This window comes from Physcomitrium patens, chromosome 20, assembly GCF_059467195.1.
Source record: "Physcomitrium patens ecotype Gransden chromosome 20, ASM5946719v1, whole genome shotgun sequence".
Classification (NCBI taxonomy): Eukaryota; Viridiplantae; Streptophyta; class Bryopsida; order Funariales; family Funariaceae; genus Physcomitrium; species Physcomitrium patens.
In genome coordinates this window covers 9,091,398-9,115,174 of record NC_143429.1, presented here as the reverse complement: position 1 = coordinate 9,115,174, position 23,777 = coordinate 9,091,398, and the positions used below count along the sequence as shown (strand labels likewise).

General features: G+C 43.6%; 4 protein-coding genes across 12 annotated transcripts; 2 read left to right on the top strand and 2 right to left on the bottom strand.

The window, feature by feature from the left end:
* Positions 1 to 5,690, top strand: LOC112273366 (filament-like plant protein 7). Its single transcript, XM_024502043.3, has 8 exons — positions 1 to 142; positions 510 to 852; positions 1,035 to 1,230; positions 1,344 to 1,732; positions 2,002 to 2,215; positions 2,329 to 3,773; positions 3,897 to 4,120; positions 4,232 to 5,690. The coding sequence occupies exons 2-8, from the start codon at positions 745 to 747 to the stop codon at positions 4,956 to 4,958; spliced, it is 3,303 nt and encodes a 1,100-aa protein (XP_024357811.1). The 5' UTR covers positions 1 to 142; positions 510 to 744; the 3' UTR covers positions 4,959 to 5,690.
* Positions 5,691 to 6,031: 341 nt separating this feature from the next.
* LOC112273368 (putative potassium transporter 17) lies at positions 6,032 to 12,569 on the bottom strand. 7 transcript variants are annotated; one of them, XM_024502045.3, is made up of 11 exons: positions 11,895 to 12,569; positions 11,416 to 11,596; positions 10,882 to 11,107; positions 10,443 to 10,697; positions 10,231 to 10,281; positions 9,526 to 9,786; positions 8,940 to 8,992; positions 8,364 to 8,733; positions 7,608 to 8,014; positions 7,324 to 7,485; positions 6,032 to 7,072 (listed from the first exon to the last, which is right to left on the bottom strand). In XM_024502045.3, exons 1-11 carry the CDS (start codon positions 11,909 to 11,911, stop codon positions 6,767 to 6,769), a joined length of 2,289 nt encoding a protein of 762 aa, XP_024357813.1. In that variant the 5' UTR covers positions 11,912 to 12,569; the 3' UTR covers positions 6,032 to 6,766. The 7 variants fall into 7 exon arrangements, with proteins under 7 accessions (XP_024357813.1, XP_024357814.1, XP_024357815.1 ...); XM_024502046.3 differs by having other exon boundaries at positions 9,526 to 9,750; XM_024502047.3 differs by having other exon boundaries at positions 10,629 to 10,697.
* Positions 12,570 to 13,199: 630 nt separating this feature from the next.
* On the top strand, positions 13,200 to 17,778 carry LOC112273197 (uncharacterized). 3 transcript variants are annotated; one of them, XM_090245213.1, is made up of 4 exons: positions 13,200 to 13,339; positions 13,815 to 14,170; positions 14,529 to 16,920; positions 17,142 to 17,778. In XM_090245213.1, the coding sequence occupies exons 2-4, from the start codon at positions 13,824 to 13,826 to the stop codon at positions 17,232 to 17,234; spliced, it is 2,832 nt and encodes a 943-aa protein (XP_090101339.1). In that variant the 5' UTR covers positions 13,200 to 13,339; positions 13,815 to 13,823; the 3' UTR covers positions 17,235 to 17,778. The 3 variants fall into 3 exon arrangements, with proteins under 3 accessions (XP_090101339.1, XP_073385254.1, XP_073385255.1); XM_073529153.2 differs by having other exon boundaries at positions 13,205 to 13,339; positions 13,805 to 14,170; XM_073529154.2 differs by lacking the exon at positions 13,200 to 13,339 and having other exon boundaries at positions 14,030 to 14,170; positions 14,498 to 16,920.
* A 403-nt stretch (positions 17,779 to 18,181) lies between these two features.
* Positions 18,182 to 21,609, bottom strand: LOC112273370 (protein BPS1, chloroplastic). Its single transcript, XM_024502054.3, has one exon. The coding sequence runs from the start codon at positions 20,111 to 20,113 to the stop codon at positions 19,028 to 19,030; it is 1,086 nt and encodes a 361-aa protein (XP_024357822.1). The 5' UTR covers positions 20,114 to 21,609; the 3' UTR covers positions 18,182 to 19,027.
* Between the last annotated feature and the right edge of the window lie 2,168 nt (positions 21,610 to 23,777).

The following is a 23,777-nucleotide window of genomic DNA, read 5'->3' as shown; positions in this document are numbered from 1 at the left end:
GCAGCGTAGATTGTTGGCGTTCTTGGGGAAATGGAGCCCGAGATCTGGACTTCAGGTGGAGCCGTGTGGCGATTTGGCCTGGGCGGCGAGTTCATGCAGCTTAGAATTCGATGGCCGATAATTTTTAATCTCCTTTCATAAGGTGTGCCTTACTTCCAATTTCTTGTAGCAAGTAGTCCTAGGGCGCCGCCGACGCAAGGTGCATGCTGGCAACTGCATGCGCTAGAGCATATCTGAAAACTCTAGCGAATCACTTAAACATTGACATTGTAAGCTGGGGATTCAGGGTAGGCTTTCTCAGCTGGGGTATTTAAATCTCGGAAGTAGAATAAATAAATAAATAAATATATATATATATATATAAATAAATAAATTTTGGCAATCTGGCATCCTTGAATTCGAAGCGAGGTTGCGAGGTTTTCCATCAACTTGGCTTAAGCAGAGATGACCTAGATTGGATTTAGCAGCGCACATTCAGGTGTAGCAGCTGACTAATATTCGGGTTGCAGAGGGTGTATCTGACGCCGACACTGAACTAAAGAATTCGTGGAATGAAAATGAGGATATATGACGGGGCGGGGATTCCAGTATATGGGTTCGGTAATCAAATGCAATGACGGACAAGTCTTGCATTTTCTCTCAGATCAGGTTCTTCTACAGCGACGAATGTTGTTCTCCTGTACTTGCAGCTGCTAGAGGTTAAATTAATCAGAGCTAGGAAACAGAACTTAGCAAGAATCAAAAATGGATTTTAAAGATGCGCAAAAGCCGCGGGGTTGGCTGTGGAAGAAGAAGAATGGCTTCGGGGAAGGTGGCACTTCTCCTCCTACGGTGAAACTTTTCGACGAGCAGGTGTCCCATCATTCTTTCCCTCTGGTTTCACCTCTTGGCAATGCTGCAGCTCCTCAAGAATACATGAACTTCAAACATCTGTTGAGGCATTGGCGTTGGTCCGAAAATAAGAACGCAAAAACTTCTCAGAACTTTCTAGCTGTTCTCGTTCAGTCTCTAAGCTAAAGTTTCGCAATTTGCAGGAAGTTGCCAGGATACTCGAAGATCAAATCCGGTGCCAGAAAGAAGAAATGGACAACACTCTTCGTGAAGTTGACGAAAAGTACAGCGAGAAAGAAAGGGCCATAAATGAGAAGTTGAACAAGGCACTGGCGGAGATCACTGTGAAAGATAACCTCGTTAAGCAGCACATCAAAGTCGCTGAGGAGGCTGTGACTGGTAAGCTCGGCTTTCTCATCCTAATATGAACCTCCATGCGATCATGTTGTAGATGTTCTGTAAGTTGGAGTTGTGGTTAAAGTGAGAACTCTTTGCTGTTCTGGTTTTTTTAGGGTGGGAGAGAGCAGAGAACGATGCGGCGGCGTTCAAGCTGCAGCTCGAGTGCGCTTTGCAACAGAAGCTGGCCAACGAGGACCGTGTGGAGCATCTAGATGGCGCCTTGAAAGAGGTGATGAAGCAGCTTCGTGGCGCGCGTGAGGAGCAAGAGCAGCGCATCCACGAAGCCATTGTAAAGAAGACGCAAGAGTATGATAAGCTCCGGCTGGAAATGGAGTCTAAACTGACGGAAGCGTCGCACATGGTGGCGCAAACGCGAGCCGAGCTCATTGAGTCTCGAGCCGAGAACAAAGTTCTTACTCATGCCTTGCAGGAGCGTTCGAGGGTTTTGGCAGAAGTGAATGATAAAAGGGCCCGTGCAGAGACTGAGATGAAAGTTCTTCAGGTAAGTCACTCGATACAATGCGGTGCATCTTTTCTTTACCAAGCGCAGAGACCATCTTCGTCTTCTCTTGTCAATTCGAAACAATGTCAGAGGCAATTCCCACTAGAACTATCTAAGTGTTCGAAAGGGAAATCGTGATCCGAAGTCCCTCGTCGTCTTTTTCAATCCTCGGTTGAGATTCCGTGTTTCCTTGAGTGAATTTAGACTCTCTGAATCCAATGAAGACACAGTTCAAACTTTCAGCTTCCTGAGCTTTGGAAATTCCTCAGGTGCGGCTCAATGGAATGGAGAAAGAAAACATTGCTCTCAAGTGTAATATCCACCTGATAACTAAGGAGCTTGAGACTCGTATGTCAGAGCTGGAGCATGGAAGAGAAGCAGCAGAGTTGGCTTCTAATCAACACGCGGAAGTCATGAAGAAGGTAACCAAGCTCGACGACGAATGCAACCGACTTCGTACGCTGCTCCGCAAGAAGCTTCCAAGTAGAGCCTCTATCCCCTCAACCTTTCTCTACGTCATTCCTTTCGATTTGAGTTCGACTTCCATACAAGCCATATCAGATGTACATTGCCTCACAGACTCTTGTCGTGTACAGGCTCCGCAGCGATGGTACGGGTGAAGCAGGACGTGGATGCTTCCGGAAGAGATCAGCCTGGAAAAGTGAGTCCACGCAGGAGACCCTTAGGAAAAGGCCAAAGCGCAATGGACCAGGCGCAAGTGGCCGCTGCACAAGAGAGTTTGCAGGCATTCTTGGAGGTCAACGCTTCAGTTGAGAAGATCCTCAACCTAGAGGAAGAAACAAGAATGCTCAAGGAAGCCCTTGCTAAGCGAAACGATGAGCTACAGAACGCTCGCATCATGTGTGCGAAAACTGCCAGCCGTCTCTCATCTGTGGAGGAAGAAGTTGAGGCACTGAGGGCAGCTTCAAAATCTGTGTCACTGATGGAGAAAGTATCACCGGAGAATTGGCCATCGAATGTATTAGCTTTGAGTGATTCGTCTCCGAAAGGACTCGCCTCCAAACGTGACACTTCCCTCAACTTTGAGCTCATGGACGATTTCGAAGAAATGGAACGGTTGGCGAATTCGCAGCCTCAATCGTTGTCGATATCAGGCTCCGAGCATACAGTAGAGACTGCACTTATCGTGTTTGGTGCTGTTGACGAATCTAGTCATCAGCTCCGGATTGTGAGGCTTGAGGAGGTACTAGCTGTGAAGGACCGGGACCTTGAGGCAGCGAAACAAATGTGCCACGAGCTTAGTAAAAAGCTTTCTGTGGCCGAGGAGCAGCCATTGTTTTTTCAAAACAGGAATGCGGTTAATGAGCAGTCGGTTATTGACTTGCAAGACAGGTTAGATTTGTTGTTGGAGGGCTCAGAAAATTCTAAAGAGACCTCTTCTGTTTCTGGCAATGACGAGATTGGTGTGGTGGTTCGGAAGCTGGTGCACATCACTGAAGCTCTTGCTCAAGCCACTGGGACTGAATCTGCTCCTCCTACATTAGGGCACCATGTCGCTACGAATGATAGCAATAATGTTATTGTCTCGTCCCTGCGTTGGCAAGACGGTGCATTGGACGCTTCGATGAGCAGGCTGGTTCAAGCTGCAAATGGGTACTTCGAAGGTGGTGCAGATGTTTTGAAGTTTGTGATGGAGCTCATGGCCGCGTTAGATTGCATTCTGATTATTCACATTACTGCCAACGAAGAAACGCGGAAAGAAAGGGATGTGTCAGGGCGTGAACGGTTGGCCATATCCATGGAGTTAGAGTCTGCAAGAGTGACCATATCGCAGCTGGAAGAGGAGCTGTGCAGATTACGAGCAGAGCAGGTGGATTTACAGTGGAAACTTCAAGTGGAAACGGGTCGGTCTCCACAGCTTGAAGCTGAGATTGAGCGATTGAGGACGGAGAAGGCTGAGCTAGACAATAATTTGTCAGAAATGGACCAACATCTTGTCGAGGCTAATGCCAGAGTGGAATCCTTGAGGGTGCGGTTGGGTGAATCTGAGACTCTTGTGAAGGAATTACAAACTCGACAGGTGATCACTCAACTGGAGTCTCAAACCGACACCCGGAAATACCGATGTTTTTGTGCTTTTTGTTAATATTTTCATTTGTTGGCGTCTTGTTTATTGGATTCTTAGGTTACTTGATGTATTCAGGTTGCCTACAACAATGTGGAGAAAGAGGATGATATGATAGAGCGAGAACTCTTGGAGCTGTCATCTCCGAATCTGGCCCTATCCGTGAGCATGCGAGCTGCAGATGCTGAGATGCATCAGCTCCAAGATAAAGTGGCCGCTTTAGAAGTCGAGTTGCAGGGTGAGCGGCGTCGACACCAGGAGGTTGTTTCAAAGCTTGAAGATATGCAAGAACAAATCCATAGGTAATAAACACTTTCATACTCACAGTCGGAGAGGTCAACTTAAACCTTTGTCCCGCTTTTACACTGAAGAGTTGAGCATGACTGATGAAAACCATGAAACATTGGCATCAGGGGAGTTGGACGAATGGAACACTCATCAGGAAGAAGCATAAATAGCAGAGAAGACGAGAATAATTTGCAACCTGCTGTGGTTGAAGACGACACAGCCAGAAGTGAACGGAAGGAGAAGGAGATCGCAGCAGCTGCATTAGCCGAGTGCCAACGTACCATCTTAACTCTTGGCAAGCAGCTGAGGGTACTTGGCCTTCAGGGCTCATTGAATGATTTACCGCTCACTAATCCCTCCTCCCCCGATTCTATAGAGAAAATGACCCACGCTATGGAGTTTCTTCGGACACAAGCAGACCTTTCAGCCGACGTTCCTGCTGCCCCCTCATCCCCTGGGACCAGCCTCAACTGGGCTTCGAAACTAGGACGTTCCAGCCTCCCAGGTACATTTTACCGGCAAACCAACAATGGATCAGGATCATGCAAAAATGGAGCAAATTCTTTAACAGATGGGCCGTCGCTTCTCAACTGTGCTGAACAATCCGACTCCGGGAATTCCATTCCGGACACACCTTCATCACCCGCTTCACCAGTACGTGTGATGCGAAGCGTTCGCACTATTCGTGGATCGGCTTCAAATATGAAAGCGACAAGTGACAACGCAAATACTGAAGGGAAAAGCCTGGATCCGAGTGGCACTGCACCGACAACACCGTTCAAACGGTTCTACTCCAGGTCTCAGAGTGAGACGAGTATGTCTTCTGATCACTCTAATCCTGGACCAGTGTAATATTCTCATTCAACTACGGAGTTACAAGTGGTTAATTAATAACATCGATACTGAGGAATTGCAGATTCAATTCCTAGTTAGTGTGACTTCGAGTGCTGATAATTGATGGGGAAAATGACTTTGTTGAAGCAAGTTGCTAATATCATGCGGCGCTAGTAACGACGGTTATGAGTCTACCAGAGGAGAGCTTCGCCACTTCAGTTTTACACCCCTGCCGCCTCAATGATCCTATGTATATAATTGCAGTTTCATATAGTGTATAGGTTTCAGGTTAGCTTCCCCCACAGTTTTAGTGACAATGGAGAGAAAGTGAGTCAGCAGCCAACTAGATATGTGGCGTTGTTACGGTAGAGTAATTGATGAATGATCAGTTTCTCAGCCAAAGTGCTCAACAATCTACCTGGTTCTGTGATTGTGCGCAATGGCTTGAGATGTTTGGGTTCAGTACCCTCAAATCTGCCTATGAAACTGTATGGATGTCCAGATGCTGATTGGTATTTAGTATTTAGTGTACTGATTGTCCAGATGCTTGGAGTCGAGCATTAGGTGGTGAGGCACAAAGCTGCTGTATGAGCCAGAATGTGCCAACAAAGGGCTAGATTTCACTGTAACTGATGGAATTCAATGGATACCCATTGTGAGGTTGTGGAACAATACAAAACCTATTGGGGTTTTGTACTCCTTTACCTTGCTTACCATTGACTGGTATGAATGAAGCCTGCTTTGCCCATCTTTGTGCAAAACACACCCTAAAAGTCTTATGCGGTGTAATTTTTTTGAAGAAACAGCCATAATTGCATATGAGTGAATGTTTACACTTTAAGGTAAGACATGATGTGATCATGTTTGGCAAAATTACATTTCCAAAACTGTGATTCTTTGCTTAATATTGCTGAGGTCTCATGTTAAGTGTCCTCGAAATAACCTGTATAATTCAGAAAACACGGAAGTATATCACAATCCTAGAGATAGCAACAAATCAATCTTACGCACAATCTTTGTTTCAAGACTGTCAACATGAATACTGCAGAATACCATGAGAAAGAATTGTCATATCTGCATAGACATCAATCTCCAATTCTAAGTGTCATCTCATGTTTGCCATATTTAATCAAATTTAAGGATGTGCCATCCAAACTATGGGGTATTTGAGTTCATTTCTTAGTATAAAGCTAAACTCAGAGTATCTGGAACAAAAGTTTAATAAACCATAAATCTCTCATAAATAAGAGTCTAATTATATACTTTTATACTCTCTCAGAGGGCAGCCGCCAAAGTCTCTATTGACCATTTTTCTGCTTAGTACTAGGTACTCAACTACCACCACTAAGGAACAATTGACTGCCAGGACTTGAAATAAACATAACGTGTTTGCCATGTGTCAGTATAAAGCAACATCCTCTGAAAATTCATGGCATACCGTAAATCTTTCAGATCGAAGATTTGAAAGACCTCGAAAACTGTTTGGTCTTAGGTATTCCAGATCAATTTGAAGGGAAGAGGTAAGTTCTAACATCTAATCAAGATATGCATCAACATCAATCACAATTGGTGGCCTCACACATTTGCATGAAATGCAAGAATTAACATTTTTATGTCGATCCGCTGTATGATAGGAACGTGAAGAATACGTGAGCCATTGTCACATGATTTTGAAGTAGGACCTCGATTGTGATGTAGTGCCGAGGCCCCATGAATAGGAACTATATAGAGCCAAAGCTGCAGCACTACCTACTGCAACGATGGCAAAGAGTGACCCCATACTGCCGCCTTTCGATGGCGAAGGGGAGCTGAATGGAGAGGATAAATCATAGGAGGTCGTAGTACATGCCTAATTCAAGGAAGTTCGCGGGCGGTATGTGCAAGGATGATACAGGGGACCGGCAAATGCTGTTCAGAAAAGGGTAAAAGATCCCTGCAACTATTCTGTCCAGATAGGATGTGTTGTTATCAACCTTGAACTCGGACCGCCCAAGTACATAGACTGCTCCAGCTGCTTTTGCATTTACAATCATCTGTATTTCCCTAGCTCTTTCATCTTCTTGTCCGACTTCATCAGGGTTATCAGAGAAATCTAAGGCAGAGCCAATATGCTTTGTTAAGCATTGCGTCACCTGCAGGAATTGATAGACCCGAGAGAAATAAGTAGTGATATCGGTGGTTCTGGCAGGTGGTGATCAAGCTGTGGTTCACATAATGATAAACTATTTAATGCTGAGTCATCTAATATCACAATTTAAGATGCTCTCATTTAATTCAGCTCAGCAAAGATAGCCCTTAAACGTCCCCAAATGCATCGACAAATGAAGTGTGTGTACAAAAGATTTGCAACTGATGAGCATTAGAGATAAAATAAGTTGAGTACCTGATCTAAGAAGTACGTTGTTTCAGAACTTAATAGATCCATGTAACCATAGCGAGCAACACAATGATAAACACCTGTGAACCCAATTCGTCCAACAAGAAATCTCTCAGCGGCCAGCACGGTCTTGATTGGAATATGCCGGACTGTTGTGAAGATTATAACCTGTCCGGAGAGAAATAAACATGGAGATTAAGCTACTGAAAGGTAGCTTACAGTCAAATAGTCAACCTGCACTGTAGATAGCATACAGAGTCAAAGCAGCGTAGTTAGCAACGGATAGGTACCTGATGCAGGGTCCGAACGTTCTGCACGTAGTGTTTGACGATAGGAGGGATGCCATGAAATATATCAGTGTAAAAGAAGCAGACGCCAGGAACACGATGGTCTCCAATTCTGGATAAAAGCTCACCCAAAGTTTTCTTACTGAGCTTGTTTTTCATTTCATACTCAAACTTCTTTCGACGTCCATAATTCCAAGACGTCATAATTAAAGTAAACAGAATGGATATAATAAAGGGGAGCCAACCACCTTGAGGAATTTTCGTGATTACTACAGAGAAGTAACACCCTTCAACAAATATGAACACGGTAAAAAAAACAGAAACAAAGAGCCAGTTGGTATTCCAAATCACGAGCATGACGATGGCCATTAAACATGTTGTGATAATCATAACACAAACCACCGCAACACCTGTAAATGTAACAAAAACTGACATCAGGTCAAGGTTATGGATGATCTGTCAGTTCGAACTGCTCACTTGACAAGCTCCAACTTGAAAGTTATTAAAAGATTTGCAATACAAGGCGAGCCCACAAGGAGAAAACATGATTCACCATACATGCTCATGTGAAATCTCTGAACACACCTTTCCCTCTGATGTGAAGGTTAAAATGTGCAGAGAACAGCCACCACACACAATGAAGGAACATAATGGGTGCATGAAGTCTTTGAGAAAATCTAAAAGATGTATTGGACAAGTTTTGATGTCTTTAATATCTACGTCTATGTTTGACCCTGTTTGAGAGCTGAATTCATTTACCGAAAGCATTGCCGATCGTTGTTGCACTTCTGAATCCAAACACCACAGCAAGGCATAATACCATCAACCCATAGTTGACTTCAGGGGAATAGACTTGGCCTTCAGAATACTCCGAAGTGTGGACAATCTTCACCGGTGGGAAATAATCAAGAGCTACAGACTGCTTGATAACAGAGAACGTGGCTGTAATGAGCCCCTGGCTTGCTACAATTGCTGCCAATGTGGCTACAACGAACATGGGCCAGAAGACAGGCTCCGGTACCATTTTGAAGAATCCCTCTAAATAGTTCTCGGGGTGGTTTATGAGATATGCTGTTTGCCCAGCATAAGTAAGGAGCACGGATGGATACACTAAAAAGGAGAAAGCCAACTGCAAATATTGACTAAGGATAGGTTCAGTAACATTACCAACTTTGTCTCAAAATGTACACTGAAGGGCATTAAAAGAGACACGTAGTGGAAGCACAATTCTACACTAAAATAACTAGGTGGTTCATAAATCTGATTGAAGTAGTTGATGAATGTTAACATGGAAAAATTTAGCTCAATTAAGAGGAATGACAAGGATCTGCTCACTTGAATGGAAAGCCTGTTGAAATGGCCCAAGTCTGCAAACATGGCTTCACAACCTGCTTGCTAAACAATCACCATCAGTCTTGTGTGACTTGGAGATACGATTAACAATGCACTGATTAATTGTGAACGATCAAGAGCAAGTGTAACCATTTTCAAATCCAAATGTTTCAATGAGCAACAGAGCACAAAGAAAGACCATTACTTTAGGTTACTGGAACATACAAACTTCGTATCTAATTGATTTATAATAATTCTGATCCTGAAAGTGTCATACCAAAGCATAGCAGCATAGAAGGACAGCAAAAAAGAAAGGTAGCACATTAATTTTGCGAAATATTACGTTTCGGCGAATGCATCAATATATATATCTATATATATATATATATATATATATATATATACTGCACGCTGCTGTTGGCAACACATCGTATACCAAATTAATACTTTCAGCCATCGGCTGTAAAAGTCCATCTTATTCCTAAATGCAATGCAAGAGTTAATCATTGCATTAAAACATGTAATGAGCACGCTGTTATGTAGTTGCGCAGGAATAAAACAGGACATAAAACGGTTCATTATAACACACCTGTAATACAAAGCACGATGCCTCCAAGCATGTGCCAACCTTGCTTTCCGTTTTTCTGAAAGAATCTATAGATAAAGGCTGGGGAAAATGCCTTGAAAACAGTTGGGTAATGTATTATGATGTTGTACATTCCCACCATAGGGGTCGTCAATAACCATGTCGCCATAATAGGTGAAAATAGGAACGCAACCTTGTTGGTTCCATAACTTTGACAGCAGAACAGCACTACCAATACGACAGCCGACACCCACACTACCACATCTGTGAGCAAGATATTTCAACTAAGTGCGTGTTGCAGGGTGATACAATTTGCTGAAAATGAATAAGGAATTCTGAAAAGAGAATAAATAAACAGTGTGTAGTTAAAAAGCAGCATGCTTGTCCGTGGCTATATATACAGTCATGGTACTCAAGCGGAAGGATTGTCAAAGACACAAGAAAGTAATTCAGGTGTCGGTTTATGGAACCTGAATTTAAACACGACATAGACCTCATGCAGAGGATATGCAAGCGTCTATTTTCAAATAATATGCCCATCGTATTGATGAAGAAGCACAACAAAATTAGAAAAACTCTTTACATTAAAAACTTAGACCAAAGTAATCTACTGCAGCCGCAGAAAAACATGATAATGTTTAACGATTGGATAAATTGGGAGTACGAATCATACTTCATATTGGTGATCATTCATGAAGATGTGCTTACTTTGAGATATGCTTGGCACTTCAGCTCGAATTCCTCCAATAGCTGATAATACTGCATCCAAAGACCAAACAATTGGCAAACCTCATGTCTTCGCAAGACCTGGTTGCAAAAAAATTGAATGCATGAAGGGCTTGTAGAGAAAAATGAATTATTCAGGCTTTACCAGAAAACAAAATGATGTAACTTAAAGGTTTACAAGAGCAGCTTCTCACCCGAGATGGCAGGAGTGAGTATTCCATCACCAATCAACATGCATGTCCCTAGCATGACAACGAACAAGAGCACTTCTTGTGCACACTTGTTGCGCTCTAGCCATTCTCTCACTTTGCTATGTTCTTTATCTTCCAAACCATTGTGGAAATGAGACAATTGGCTGTCAGCATTCGCAGAGAACTTACTGATTTTTCTTGTTTGCCCTCCAACGTCTGTGTGCTGGCATATTAAGGAGTACATAGCAAAAGTCCCTCCTGCTCACATTGATCGTAAGCAGTCCTTATTAGCTATTTTAACTTTGACAGCAATAAGAATGGTGGATGCACAGGGGTCGAAATGAGATAGACATTTCAAGTAGAAAGATGTCAGAATATAGTATTTGTATATAGATCCAATGATAGGATTGAGAGATTAGTGTCAAGAAACAGCAAACATCACCTTCTCCATGGTCATCAGCCCACAAAACTATCAAAGTGTACTTAATAACACCAATCAATGTTAAGGTCCAGAAAATGCAACTCAAAATTCCCAGATAGTCATCTTCATTGGGCGTTTCAGCAGATATGATAGAAGGATAAACATACAATGGCGATGTTCCCAGATCCCCATAAACAATGCCAAGTGTTCGGAATGCAAATGCTAATGTCTGCCATTTTGTATGCGTCTGTACATGACAACCATTAAACTACATATCAAAAGAATGTAGGCAAATGCATCATATTGAGCAAAGATACTCCAGAGTGAAGTGTACCATTCTGTAATGAAGGTCTAACATGCTTGTTGTTTTGGTCATGAAAATTACCTAACAAGGCTGCGTCTTTCATGTCCTGTAACGACCCAAACAGCTAACATACAATTACAGCAAGAGCACAAATAGTGGAACGATTCAAGATAACGAACTACATATTCGACAAGTCCAAGTTATACAGGGACCAAGAAACATACTTTGTTCAGCAATTGAAACGCAGTTACCTTTCTGGGTACGTCAATGGGAGCTTGGAAAAATCTCTCGCCAACGGGCGAATGTAGAAAATATTCTGTAGCATATTGTGATTTTTTGGGGTGACTCACACGATCAAAGTCCTTGTGAGCACGTGATGCAATAGTGATGGATGAAGGGCTCGAGGATTCTACACTTCCAGTTTCAGTAACTCTGCGCAGGAGCAATTCTTAATTACGAAAAATCTCAAAATGTCTACAGAATTGAGGCCTATGCAGTCAGTTTACTCAAATCAATGCAGGTTAACCAGTTACTCCTAATAACGTCTACATCTTATTCATAATCTATCTATGTATATAGTTTTAAAAAAGATTTAAATCATTAAATTGTTTTAAATGCATTGTTTTGTCAACATTGTCTTCTGGTTGCAACCCCCTTCTTCAAATTAAATCACTTTCAGAGACTAGCATTTTCAACAGAATGTAGTTGACTGAAGAGGTAGTATCAGTACTCTGGAGACAGCGCCATTTTTGTTGAATTGCCTGCATGCACTTGACAGTCGGTTATACTTCATTAAGCCTCTGAACCACGTTGAAATCCGTCAGTGTTCCGCAGGACATGCAAAGAATGCTCTGCAGTAGACTATACCCAAATTGTCATCTTGTTCCGCATGTTGGGCACAAATTTCGTATCCTAGCCCCCACTAAAAGTGAACGCTCCAACATCAAATTGAAGCTTCACTCAACTGGATCAGTGGTATTCGTTTGGGTTCCTCTGACACAAACTGGTCCTTCTAAGTCCGTTGTCGTACCAGAAATTTCCTATAGAAATACAAACGCACTAGCAATAGATGACCAAATGGCAGACCATACTCCTGCCTACAGATGCAAAAATGTTGTTGCAACTAAGAGCGTCTAACTCCAGCACAGGAGTCTCCCAATTCGAAGCGCTCAGGAAGGAGGCCCCACATTGTAACAGCAAGATTCTCTCAACAAGGCACTTCGTGAAATATAGCAGAATATGCTTCTACTTTTCGCCGGTTGCGATCCCCCTCGGAATCACTGCAACATCCACCATCGGGAAGATACCACAGTCGAATATTCTCGCAGTGCCAAACCCTAAATGAGGTCCACATCCCCATTCGGAGTCCTGGTTCAGAGTCTGGTGCCCAGAATAGGGCAGAAGAACCAGTCGGAGGAGGGTTAAAACTGAATTCCTCTGAACTTTGATTACCACGCATTGTCTTCCGACTCCTCTCGAGCTTCTGCCGCCTCTCCCTGCGCGCTTATGGAGCCAACTCTTGCACCTCTTCTGTCAAATCCATTACTGATGCAGTACAACTTGTCTTGCTTGAGTTGTTTGTAAATAGTAGAAAAGTTTTCCATGAATGATGGACTTACACTCCAGGACTTCACAACGGTTTATCATTTGATGAGCAACCTTCAACACATGAGGCATGGCTACGCGATGTCCCGTCTGGCAATTGCCTGTGAGACTTATCAATGTGCCCTTCAGCATCTCTGCTTCAATTTTTTCTGTAATGATTGGATTCATGTTTTGCTCGATCAAATGCAGGCTTTGTTCCAGCAGCCCCTCGCAAGACTTCTTTATTAAAGCCTTACTCCCCTCTGTTGTTAAGTTCAATCGCTCCAAAATTCCCAGTCCGCTTTGTTCGATGTCTTTCCTTGCTTTACCATTTGCCCCAATGTAGGCGTGTGTCAGTTCAAGATGATAGTTAGGCTTCACTTTGCCATCAGTACCCTTCTCTCTCGATTGCGAAAAGAGCTCAAAAAAAGAGTCTCGTATCTGTCGCACGGAATTTGCATCGGTTAAGGACTACTCATTGTCAGTCACAATGGGATGCGAGAAAGGAAAAGGAGGATTTCTGGCTGCTTTAAGGTCAAGTATGGAACGACGGCGAGTCACTAATGCGAAAGTAACTTCATTGAGACAAAGGTGCCAGTCCTTCCCCAAAGTTATTACTGTTCACTTTTAAAAGAAACATTTTCATGAGGAAAAATAGCTCAAAGGTTACTGGTTAGAACAATTCCAACGGTGCTAACCACCAAGTGGATACAGAAACAATTACTCTACACTCACTTCACACAATTCTCCGCGACCTAGCCATCCGTAAATGTAGGAACTGTTAAGGGTCAGAACAGAGGATAACCTGTAGTTGACGATCTTAGCGCTCTGCTCTTTTAGGCTACTGGACGATGCACTGTGCTTTTCCACAGCTAATTCACAGAGTATGCCAATCATGATTTGATAACCAAACTCAAAACATGCTTTAAAAGCAATTGGTGATTATGGTAGAGTTTTCAATTCACCTCCGGAGTAAGAGAACAATTTCCTGATATAGATTTACTAAGCTGAAAGTAGGTCCAATTATTCTTTGAAACTACATGATATACCTTGCAGGAAATTTCAGGAATTAACGATGCTAAGAGAGCAAGAGAGCTTACAGCGAGCTAAGCAGATCCTTGAGCGTCGAAAGAACGAGCGTAATCGCCTGAATGCGTACATGCGCTCGATTGGTAACCCCCATACCAAGCATCCAGATCAATTCAGAAAGATGCGACGGCACAACACGGAGGGAATATATGGGCGACCTCCTTGGTCAGCTTCCTTGCGAAGCGATTTCGAAACTCTCATGAAGTTGAAGGAGAAGGAAATTGCTGTTGCAGCCTTGAGAACAGAAAATCATAGCCAGCTGCCAGCCAAGAGCATTCTTTCGGAGGCGAAGGATACGAACCATACAAATGCAGGTTATCAAACTCGCCCATCGTAAGCACTACCTCCCTTTTCGTGTGCGCCAATGCAACTTAGTTTCAGTTTTCCACTTTAATTCTTTGAATTTGATCTAGCAAAAAACAGAAGCCTCTAGTTTTCATAGGCACAGCCGTGCAATTTGCTAGGTTCCTGACTAGCGATTCTCATCAAGAAGCACCTCACTTCGAAAAAAAATCCATTCTCTTATATTGAAAGTATTTCTTCATTATCGACCGACGAGTGTTTCACTTAAAACTTGCGTTAGAAAGAAAAATAAATGTGACTTTTTAGTCTACGTCTTTGCTTCTTTGTTCAAATTATTGGAGTCCTCGTCACTGCCAGGATCCGACCAAGTTCTGTTTACGTGCCTCAGGAGAAAAGAGTTTGAGTTCTACGACAATGGGATGCAACCAGAATTGGGTGATAAACGCGTGGACATGTATCTCAACTCTTTGCAGAATGTTTTTAAAAACCTGAAAAATGAGATTCTTGAGTTTGCAAATGAGTCAGAAAAATCCCAAACTGATGATGGCACAGACCTCATCCGAATCGAACCTACAGTTTACAGAGATCATTTATTCAGTGGTCTTAGAACAGACAACAGATTATTGCCACCAAGAGCTCCCACGTCTGATCTGGAAGTGGTCAACCCTGCTCTCAAGTCATGTCTTAAAACAAACAGAGACAACCAGAAATCTTTTGGCCCGGTAACAGACACTGCAAGAACTTTTCTCCATGCGCCAAGCGAGAGAAACATGCCACATGGAGCCTTCAACTCAACAGCAGTCCCAACCACGAAGGTGGAAACGGCAGTTTTAGCACCAACGTCAGATGGATATCAGCCAACGCTGATGGTCACAACACATTCAACAGTCAAGAGCATGACGGATCATTCTCTCGACACGGAAACATTGTCCTGGGACGAGGACATGGATCATGCGGATGACCCTTTCGACGTTGCATTTAATTCAGACTGCAAGGAGCATCAGTTCCCTCAACCAACTAGCGACATGGGTTTGTCAGAACAGCCTTCTTTTATACCAACAATACCAAATGTTGTCACATCAGAAGAACAGGCTTCGGCATCAGTTTCATCTGAGAACGCATCGTTCAAACCTGAGATTAGGAAACCTACCTCAGATCCTCAAATGGAGAGCGGAAGTCTGGATATGACATCTTGCTCTGGCAGAGATGCACTGTTCCAAGAAGCTCAAAATAAAACCATTAGCACTACAAAGGCTTCCTCCAACTCGTGTTCTGTTCAACGAATTATGTCAACCCGTTCTAATCTTCCTCCAAGGTATACAGCAACCATCGAAACTTGGCAGGAAGACAAGGACTTCGAGTCATGTATTCTGGACGAATGCCACACTCCACCCCTTCTATCACCAACAAAAAATTGTGAGAAAAAGGCATGGAGATGTGACGAAGAAATTACCACATCCCTGGATAGTGAATGTGAGACAGAAAGACTACTTGCTGAAGTCATCGCTGCTCAATCTCGTCTCGAGGATTTAAAGATGGCGCCCCTAGACTACAGAAGCATGTTAGCGATGGCACGCAGGAATCAGAGCCATATCCACCAACGCGGAAAAGTTGAAGTGAATTCTACAGAGGATTCAAACGCGATGAGTTCAAAACCAGATGATGGCCACAATGGGCGGAGTGTAATTGAAGTGAAAACGAGACAGCATGTGTTTTACACGAAAGTAAACACCAGTCACGATGACAAAAGGGAATCCATCCAGGATGAGAAAATTAGGGGAGAGAAGACAGTCGAGCATGCATCCAAGAAAGATAACTTTAAAGAGGACGAACCGACCACCGCACAGTGCGCTACTGATGGAACAGATGATTCCACAATGATGAATATCTTCGAAGACGTGGCATCAAGGAGAAAATTTCACGGAGGAGTAGGGGAGACTCCTTGGAAGCATGAAGCAGGGCAGCAAGGAAGACAAAAGGAATCCACAGATGATCCAGGATGCCTTCATTTGAAGAATGATCGGCCGGTGGATTCTACTGTTGTGTCACCTTTTCCCTGCACAATCACCACCCCTCTCCAGCCTATGGGATCGACGTTACCCGCTAAGTCATATCCTGAAAAGGCCAAACTAACGAAAGGTTTGCATGATCAACAAACGCACACAAGGCGCGTTTTGTTGCAGACAGGTGAAGGTCAAGGAAAAGTAAGCGAGAGCCCTCGAGGGCAACTAAAGTCAAGCCTTCATTCGACGAATGGGGATATCCTGCATTGTAGCAGGGCAGAAAACATGAGAGAACATGGAAACTGCTCTGTCATGAGCACGGAGAAAATGTCGAAGTATCTGAATATTGGGTGCAGGGATTTGAGAGAAGAGGCACGACTGAAATACCCAAAGCAGCATGGTTTGTACTCTTCTAACGCATTGCTTCAAGTTGAAAACTCGCAGCCTGGACAATCTCCTCCAAAGGCCGTAAAGCAGCATGTGTCCCAGAACAGGCAAGGTCAGCCTTGCAGATTACATGACTCTCTTGGTGATAAGGAGAATTACAGCATGAGCAGCTCCAATGATCAAGAGCGGAGTATTCTGGCATCTTTGGAAAGGCTGGACTGGAAACTGGCTGCGATATCAGCAAGAGCAATGAATCGGACAATCACTACACCTTCTCTAATTTCCCAGAACCAAACTTCCATTCAGTCAGCACCAGCTGCAACTAGATTTAAAGAATCATCCACCGATGGAACTCCAAGGAAGGTTTCCATGCACCCTCTAAGGCCATCGGTAAGAGCCATCTCTGTTGTTGGATTTGTGGTTTCTCAGTGATGTTCTCAGCAGTTCAGGCTAACGAAGTTGGAAAAACTGTCATCCACCTCGAAGCTTGGTTTTCAGATAATTTAGGGTTGCCTTGTGATCTAAGTTGTCTGTGTCGCATTATCACAGCCTTGCGTCTCTTGCAACAGTTGATACTAATTCCAGTAGTGTGGTTGTTGCTGTACACCCAGTCGGTGAAAACACACAAACCACCCACGAGGAACTTCAGGCAGCGGCGAATTGTTGGAGTAACAAACAAGTTCCACCAAGATATATACAACTAGATCTGAAATCCTTTCTGTATTCTACAACTGCAATTGTGGTAAACTAAGAGTTCCACATTTCGGGTTCAGAAACGATTTGGCACCTCCGCTTTCGTCAATCGTGACAAGCAAAATGGCTACGAAAAACAGAAAAAATTCTAGCCTTGAAGGGCAATTTGAGGGTCACACCAGAAAGAATTGAGATGGATTGGGTTGCATGCAGTTGAATTTATGGAAGCATATATTTTGATGCATTATAAGGTAATTCTCTGAACATATACACAGGAATACATGCAATCTGGACGGTAAAACTTGTCATCACCTTCTGTCCAGGCTCAAGACTTACAGCCACAAGATGAAGCTAAGGATTAAGCTCATGTAGAGTGGTCAAAGTCTCCATACAACCAGGAGGCGAAGTCTTCACAAAAATGATCTAATCTCCTTGGATTCGGGAGTAATTACTACGGACATAGACATGAGTAGAATTGAATTTAACATTCGATCCAGTGTAATTACTTTAATTGAAACACGATACTTACAAGTTGTACAAGTTCCCAACCAAAAACCAGATAATTCCACGGGTGCAGATTAAACACAAGTCACTCAGTTTGGAAAATTTCCCTCTCGATGCGACATTGAATGCAGTTTCTTCAACTGACTATCATTTACACAATTACACTGCGTGTACACAACTGCAACTGCTCAATAGTAAGAGGCGCCAAGTTACACGTTGCTTAACAAATGGGTCTGATGATAGACCTATTCAGGATATACTACCGAACTTTCAAGATGTAAGTTGTTACACAACCACGCAAATGAAAGAAGTTGGATGGCAAAAGTCGCTAGAAATAAGCATCGTCAGCTGTGATTCACAATATCAAAAATAACAGCACTTCTTGACTTCCTGTCTTGAAGCTCACCAAGCATGCAATGGCAAAGTCATTTACAGGCCACCGCGATAGTAGACGTGGTCATCTAACTGCTCAGCATTCGAATTCTTATTCCAGATTGTAACATAAGGGTACACCTGGGAATCTCCGTCAGGGTCGATTCGCAGCAAAACTTATATCTCCTTCTCAGAGATCCTACTAGCCTCAGAAACCTACGCCAGGTCGAACCTACTATCTACATACATAAGCACAACATACTGTGCTGCGGGCTCCAACTCCTCCAAGAGCTTTTCATCCGACTGAAAATGCATCTAGCAGGGTCGAATTGACATACTCAACAGCAAGCCGCCGCTGGATACCAATGACGAGCATGGCACCACCTCAGAACTTCCCCGAGTGCTCCATGACAATCAACTTCTTGTAGGTTTTCGGGGCATACGCTGGACTGGGGATCACTCTCTCCTACGCCGCCTGGTAAGCTTCTTATTTCACGCGCTACGATATTTTACTGTACAAATTGAACGACAGCAACTTCACCTCCTTGTCCACAATGTCCTGCATCCGCGTATCTTCACAGTACACGAAGTCATCCTGTCGAACAGGAACAGTGGTCTTTAGCGTCGCCGCCTGCTTCACTTTCTGCCAGTGTACCGCAGGAAAATCCGATATAGTCGGTTAACAACTCCGACCGGCCGCACAACCCATCACTTGCTTAGCACCAATCCTCAGCTTCTGCCTCCAGTGCGCAAACCGCAAACCGCAAATCTTCCAGGAATCTCAACTGAACAGCAGTTGAGATTACACATAATCGAGAAATCTTCGGCTCTTTCCTAAAACTGCTGCAATGGAAACTCGAGGACGTGTGGTTGTGCGTGACGGTAGGTGGACGCTCGAAATTTTAACTATATTCCATAACACCTCCTTTCAAGTCCTTGCGCTGCTGATGATGTCGAGCAGAGCCAGCCGGCTGGCAATCAGCGTCTTGAAGAGTTCATTCACTTGAACTTCCAATGGTGTCAGCCCTTGCCCAAGATCCGAAGAATGCTTTCGCAAAAATTCTACCTCTTGGGCCAGCTCCTGCGATTGCTCCCGCGACAATGGGAAGGCTCTTCCGTTCAGATGTCGATCCAAGATTTCATGCAGGCGTCGTACGGAGGCGTCGACGCTATCGAGTTCGCGGAGCAATGCAATGGAACCCTTGTTTTTCCTTTTGTCTGTCTCCTCCTTTACACGTTGTTGCAAGGTAGTTAAAGATGCTGACCACTTGTAGTGGCTTGCCACACTAAGGCTCGTCAGAGGCCGCTTCGGCTTACAGGCCAGGGCAGTGACAAGCAATCCGCACAAGAGAATTGTCGTGACCTTGGCTCCATAGATCGCATTCAAAAAGCCATTACCTTTCATGGCTTCTTGGCCCTTCGGATTCACGAGCTTCTCCCCCATGGTTCTCAACATGGAACTGCAATTCTCCAGCTTAGACTTGGGAAACCCTTGCCTGTACTCTGTGTCTTTCTTCTTAATAGCTTCCTTGCATTCCGTCAAGGCATTCCGCGCTCGCGAGTATTTCAATTCACCAGAAATTTCCTTATTGTCGAGATTGTGCAAGGCGAGCTGCACCAACATCTGGTAGTGCTCCACGTCAGAAATCCCTTCCTTGAGCACGTTGCAAACATCGAGTAACTTCGCGCTATCATCAAGGTATTCATCGATCCACTTGTCGTCTCGCTGAAGGGATAGAGTGAGATGAGACTCCGGGATAAGAGACTCAACGTTGGCGTGGGTCGCCAGTACAACCGACATGGCCTGAAGAAACCAATCGATACTCAAGAACCCTTTTTCATCACCAGCAGGTTTCAACGAGTCCAACCGATCCCTAAGTCGAGTGTCGAATTCCTGCAACAAGGGATGCCGCTTGAATGCCACGTTATTGGCGTGGCTCCGGTGCAGCGAGAAGGGCAAATTCAACACCGCGCCAAGGCTGGCAAATAACGATGATCCTTCCTTGTGCGCCATCTATCCTCTAGTCCGGTTTCAACTACTTACAAAACAAATCAGCTAAACAGAAGACAAGAAAACGGGTTGTAAGGACAAGAGACTCTCTCGATAGTCTGTTAGGACATACAATCAACGCTCAAGCACATGCGAAATGTGACACACATGCTTTTTAAGCAGGAATAAAAATTTGGACAAGGACAAAGATGGACCGAAGCGTCTATTGGCAGTGTGCAGCGAAAATAATGCTATGCGAACCAACTGAAGCTGTAATCCTTGACTTATGTGACACACCTTGCCCTACACTAATCTCGACAAACTTCTTCAACCACAGGGTGCCAACTAGTATCAACTTGTCGGCTCCAGAATCTAAAGAATCAAAGATTTTAAACAGTTGATTTTTATATAAAAAAATCTAGTAAAATAAAACACGAAAATTAAAAAAACTGTGAGAAGCTACCAAATCCAAAATAGGAGCCAGCAGATGCGCTACAACAAGACTGGAAGGCTTATTAAAATTCGTCGATGCTTTACAAAACGTCTGGAGAAAGAGCACAAACTCGAGCAGAGAACTCAAAGAAGTGACGAGAGGCTCGGAGAGCAGACGTGGGGGGGGGGGTGACGAGTTTGCTACTCGGTAGCAGAATGACTAGGGCTGAGCGGATCCTCGGACTTATGAAAGAATGAAGGGTGGTATCTTGACGAAGAAGACGCAACAAAAGCTCGGCACTTAATGCTCAACGATGGAAGTGGACAACGAAAACCCCATTTCACACTCGCCGCCATTCCGACCCCTTTGCCAAGATCTGATTCCGACCGTCGGTGGACGAGAATAAACGAATTTTGTTTTTTTAGTTCTGGTGTATGACACACTTCCGTCGTGTATCCAAAAGATCAAGGCCTTTTCCGTGGTTCTGACCACACTCCGTCACCGTCTTAGGCTTCAAAATCTGCTCTTGAACTTTGTGAGGGCCATGTCAGGGGTATAAAGGGCCATTTCGTCTCGGAAGTTAGTGCAATCTCACATCAGCGTACACGCTGTCTTTGCATTTCCACGCCAGATTGGATTGTGGCAAATAAACTTGTGAACCCAATTAGCCTGTCACCAGCCCCCTGATTTTATTTCGATACATCGGAACCTTACCACTCTCCACCAAAAGTAACCTCTACGATGCACCAAATGTGAACTTTGTGGGTTCACTTCCGAACGACTGCTCTTCTATCGAAATTTGCTTCGGCTTTTTCCACCTTTTTTTTTTAAACTTAGTCATGCGCTTTTCTGAACTGTCTTTTAGAAAGGTTGTGTGAAGAAATTCCGATATTGAAGGATGAATTTGTGTTGATCAGCTCTGCTGAAGCGCTGATTGTGCAATTTTGAGCTGTGTTCGCCAATTAATCAAGCAACGAACGTCTGGCGATTCCGGAACACTCTTACTCCGGCAGGCACGTCATGGATGCATCCAGATGTTGCGGGGGAGTCGCACACGTTTCACTTGTCAGATGCTCAGGTGGCACAAACTCGGAATGCAGAAGAAATAAAATAAAATAAAATAAAACAGGGGCAGATTGAAATAAGGCTTCAGGATTATTCAAAACGGCAACTCCAGCTTGCGAAATCTTCATCAGTTACATGGGTAAGTGAACCGAATGATTGTTAGCAGAGGTGAAGTTTCCAACGGCCAGCTGGAACATCTAGAGCCCTGAAATGCAAAAAAAACAAACTGAATTAGGCTTTTGGGGGGGGGGGGGATCATGCCACTTAGCAACTCATTACTACTGCGTGCTATTGCACCTCCAAGGTTTCCCATTATGCTTTGCACAAGGCTTGCGAATCGCCACTGTTCACTGGAAATTTTTATGGGATGGGGAAGTTTGAGATCTTTTCAACCTGTTTGGGCTCAACTGGCCCTCATGACAAATGAAGGGAGGGGGGGTACAGAAGGTGGAGATATTTTGGGTTGGTACAGTGTGATGAATGGATGGATGGATGAGTCCTTCTTTTCCTTCTTTTCCTTTCCTTTCCTGTCCTTTACTGTCGTTGCAGTGTCTGTCTCCTCTCCCCTGCATCCCTGAATCCCTCGCTCTCTCGCTCGCTCTCTTCCTTTCGTTTCCTTTCCTGACCAACTGAGTTAACTGTGGGGGTGCGTTGTCACCCACCCTCTCTCTCATCCTCTAGCACTGCACTCCTCCTCCAGATTCATGGAGGCTCTCTCTGCAAGACTGACTAATTGTGGCTAATTTTGTCGTGTATGAGAAATATCTCGGGGTTGGGAGCCAAGCACACACCGTTGCTTGCTTGTCAGGGCTGCATCACATCCCATGCGCGTTATTGCCCCACACCCACATGCTGATTTTTGCCCCTTCTTCTTTCTCACTTTCTCTGTGCCCTTCCCTTTCCTTCTTCTTCATTGGCCCAGGTCTGAAGGCAGGAAGGCAGGCTGGTGGTGCTGCTGCTGCTGCTGCTGGTTGCCACCTCCAAGTGTTTGTTGCATGGCAAAGTGGGTCCTGCCTGGATTGCAGGTCACGACTTCATGGCACCACTGGGGGAAGAGAGCACCATAATATGACTTGTGCCTCTGGCAATGTCCCTCCTCGCGTGAGGAGGAGGAGGCGCTGTGTGTTTGCTGTCCACCTCGACTCAAAGCAAAAGATCTCTCCTAGTGATGCATAACTTACTTGGTGTTTATTCAAAGGCATGTGAAAATATTGGACATAAAACACTTGTTACGCTTCTCTGGTCCATGAAATCGAAACGGATGCACGAACAGAGAAAATTGCGAGTGTCATGAGATGAAATCTGTTCTCACTGATCGATGAAGTGGTATACCCCAGCATTACTCAGCACCCACCTCTCTGTATGAGAATGAGAAAGATAGCTGTTTTTTTGCATTGGATCTGCCCCCATCACACTGTTATTCTTCCTTTTTTACTTTCTTTTCATATATATATATATATATATATATATAAACGAATTAAAAAATACACAGTGAAAAAAATTACTTCATTTTTAAATATGAATAAAGTAATAAAAATATTTCATTAGAGCTGTGAAGGATAAACAAAAAGAAGAGGAATTTAATTTACAATTAATTTAGGCAAAAATATCAATTATTCTTATGTTCTAGTGAACAGAGACTTATCAATTGTGTGCAATGGTTTTGTGTTGTCATAAGCCATTGTCAAAGTGGGGACAACAAGGGGTGAGCTCTATAGGTTGGTGTAGATACAAAGTTAATTAAGTAATGTAAATTGATACAATGTAAATTAACCAAGTTAGATAATGTATATCATGCTTCCATCCATTTTGAAATCTCTCATATGTTACACTCATTTTTTTCCTCATTTACAAGAATAAGGTAGCACCACCAAAAATATCTTGCAAAACAAATGAAGGTACCAAGAGAGTTAAGGACAAGTTGAAAGCAATTAAATTGTATGCCAACATTTAAGACAAATTGGTGTACTTTGGTCAGTAAAATTTCAAGAAAGTAAAATAAATTTAGATATTAAAGAAATTGTCAAATGCATAAAAATTAAAACCAAATATCCAAATTTTCTTGAGTTTTTTTCTTTTGACCAAATAGAGAGGTAAACACCATGTTCACGGTACCTTTCATTTTTTATGTGCACCATAGGCATGCACCCAACCAACACCCTAGCATCTAAAATTATAAATATATATATA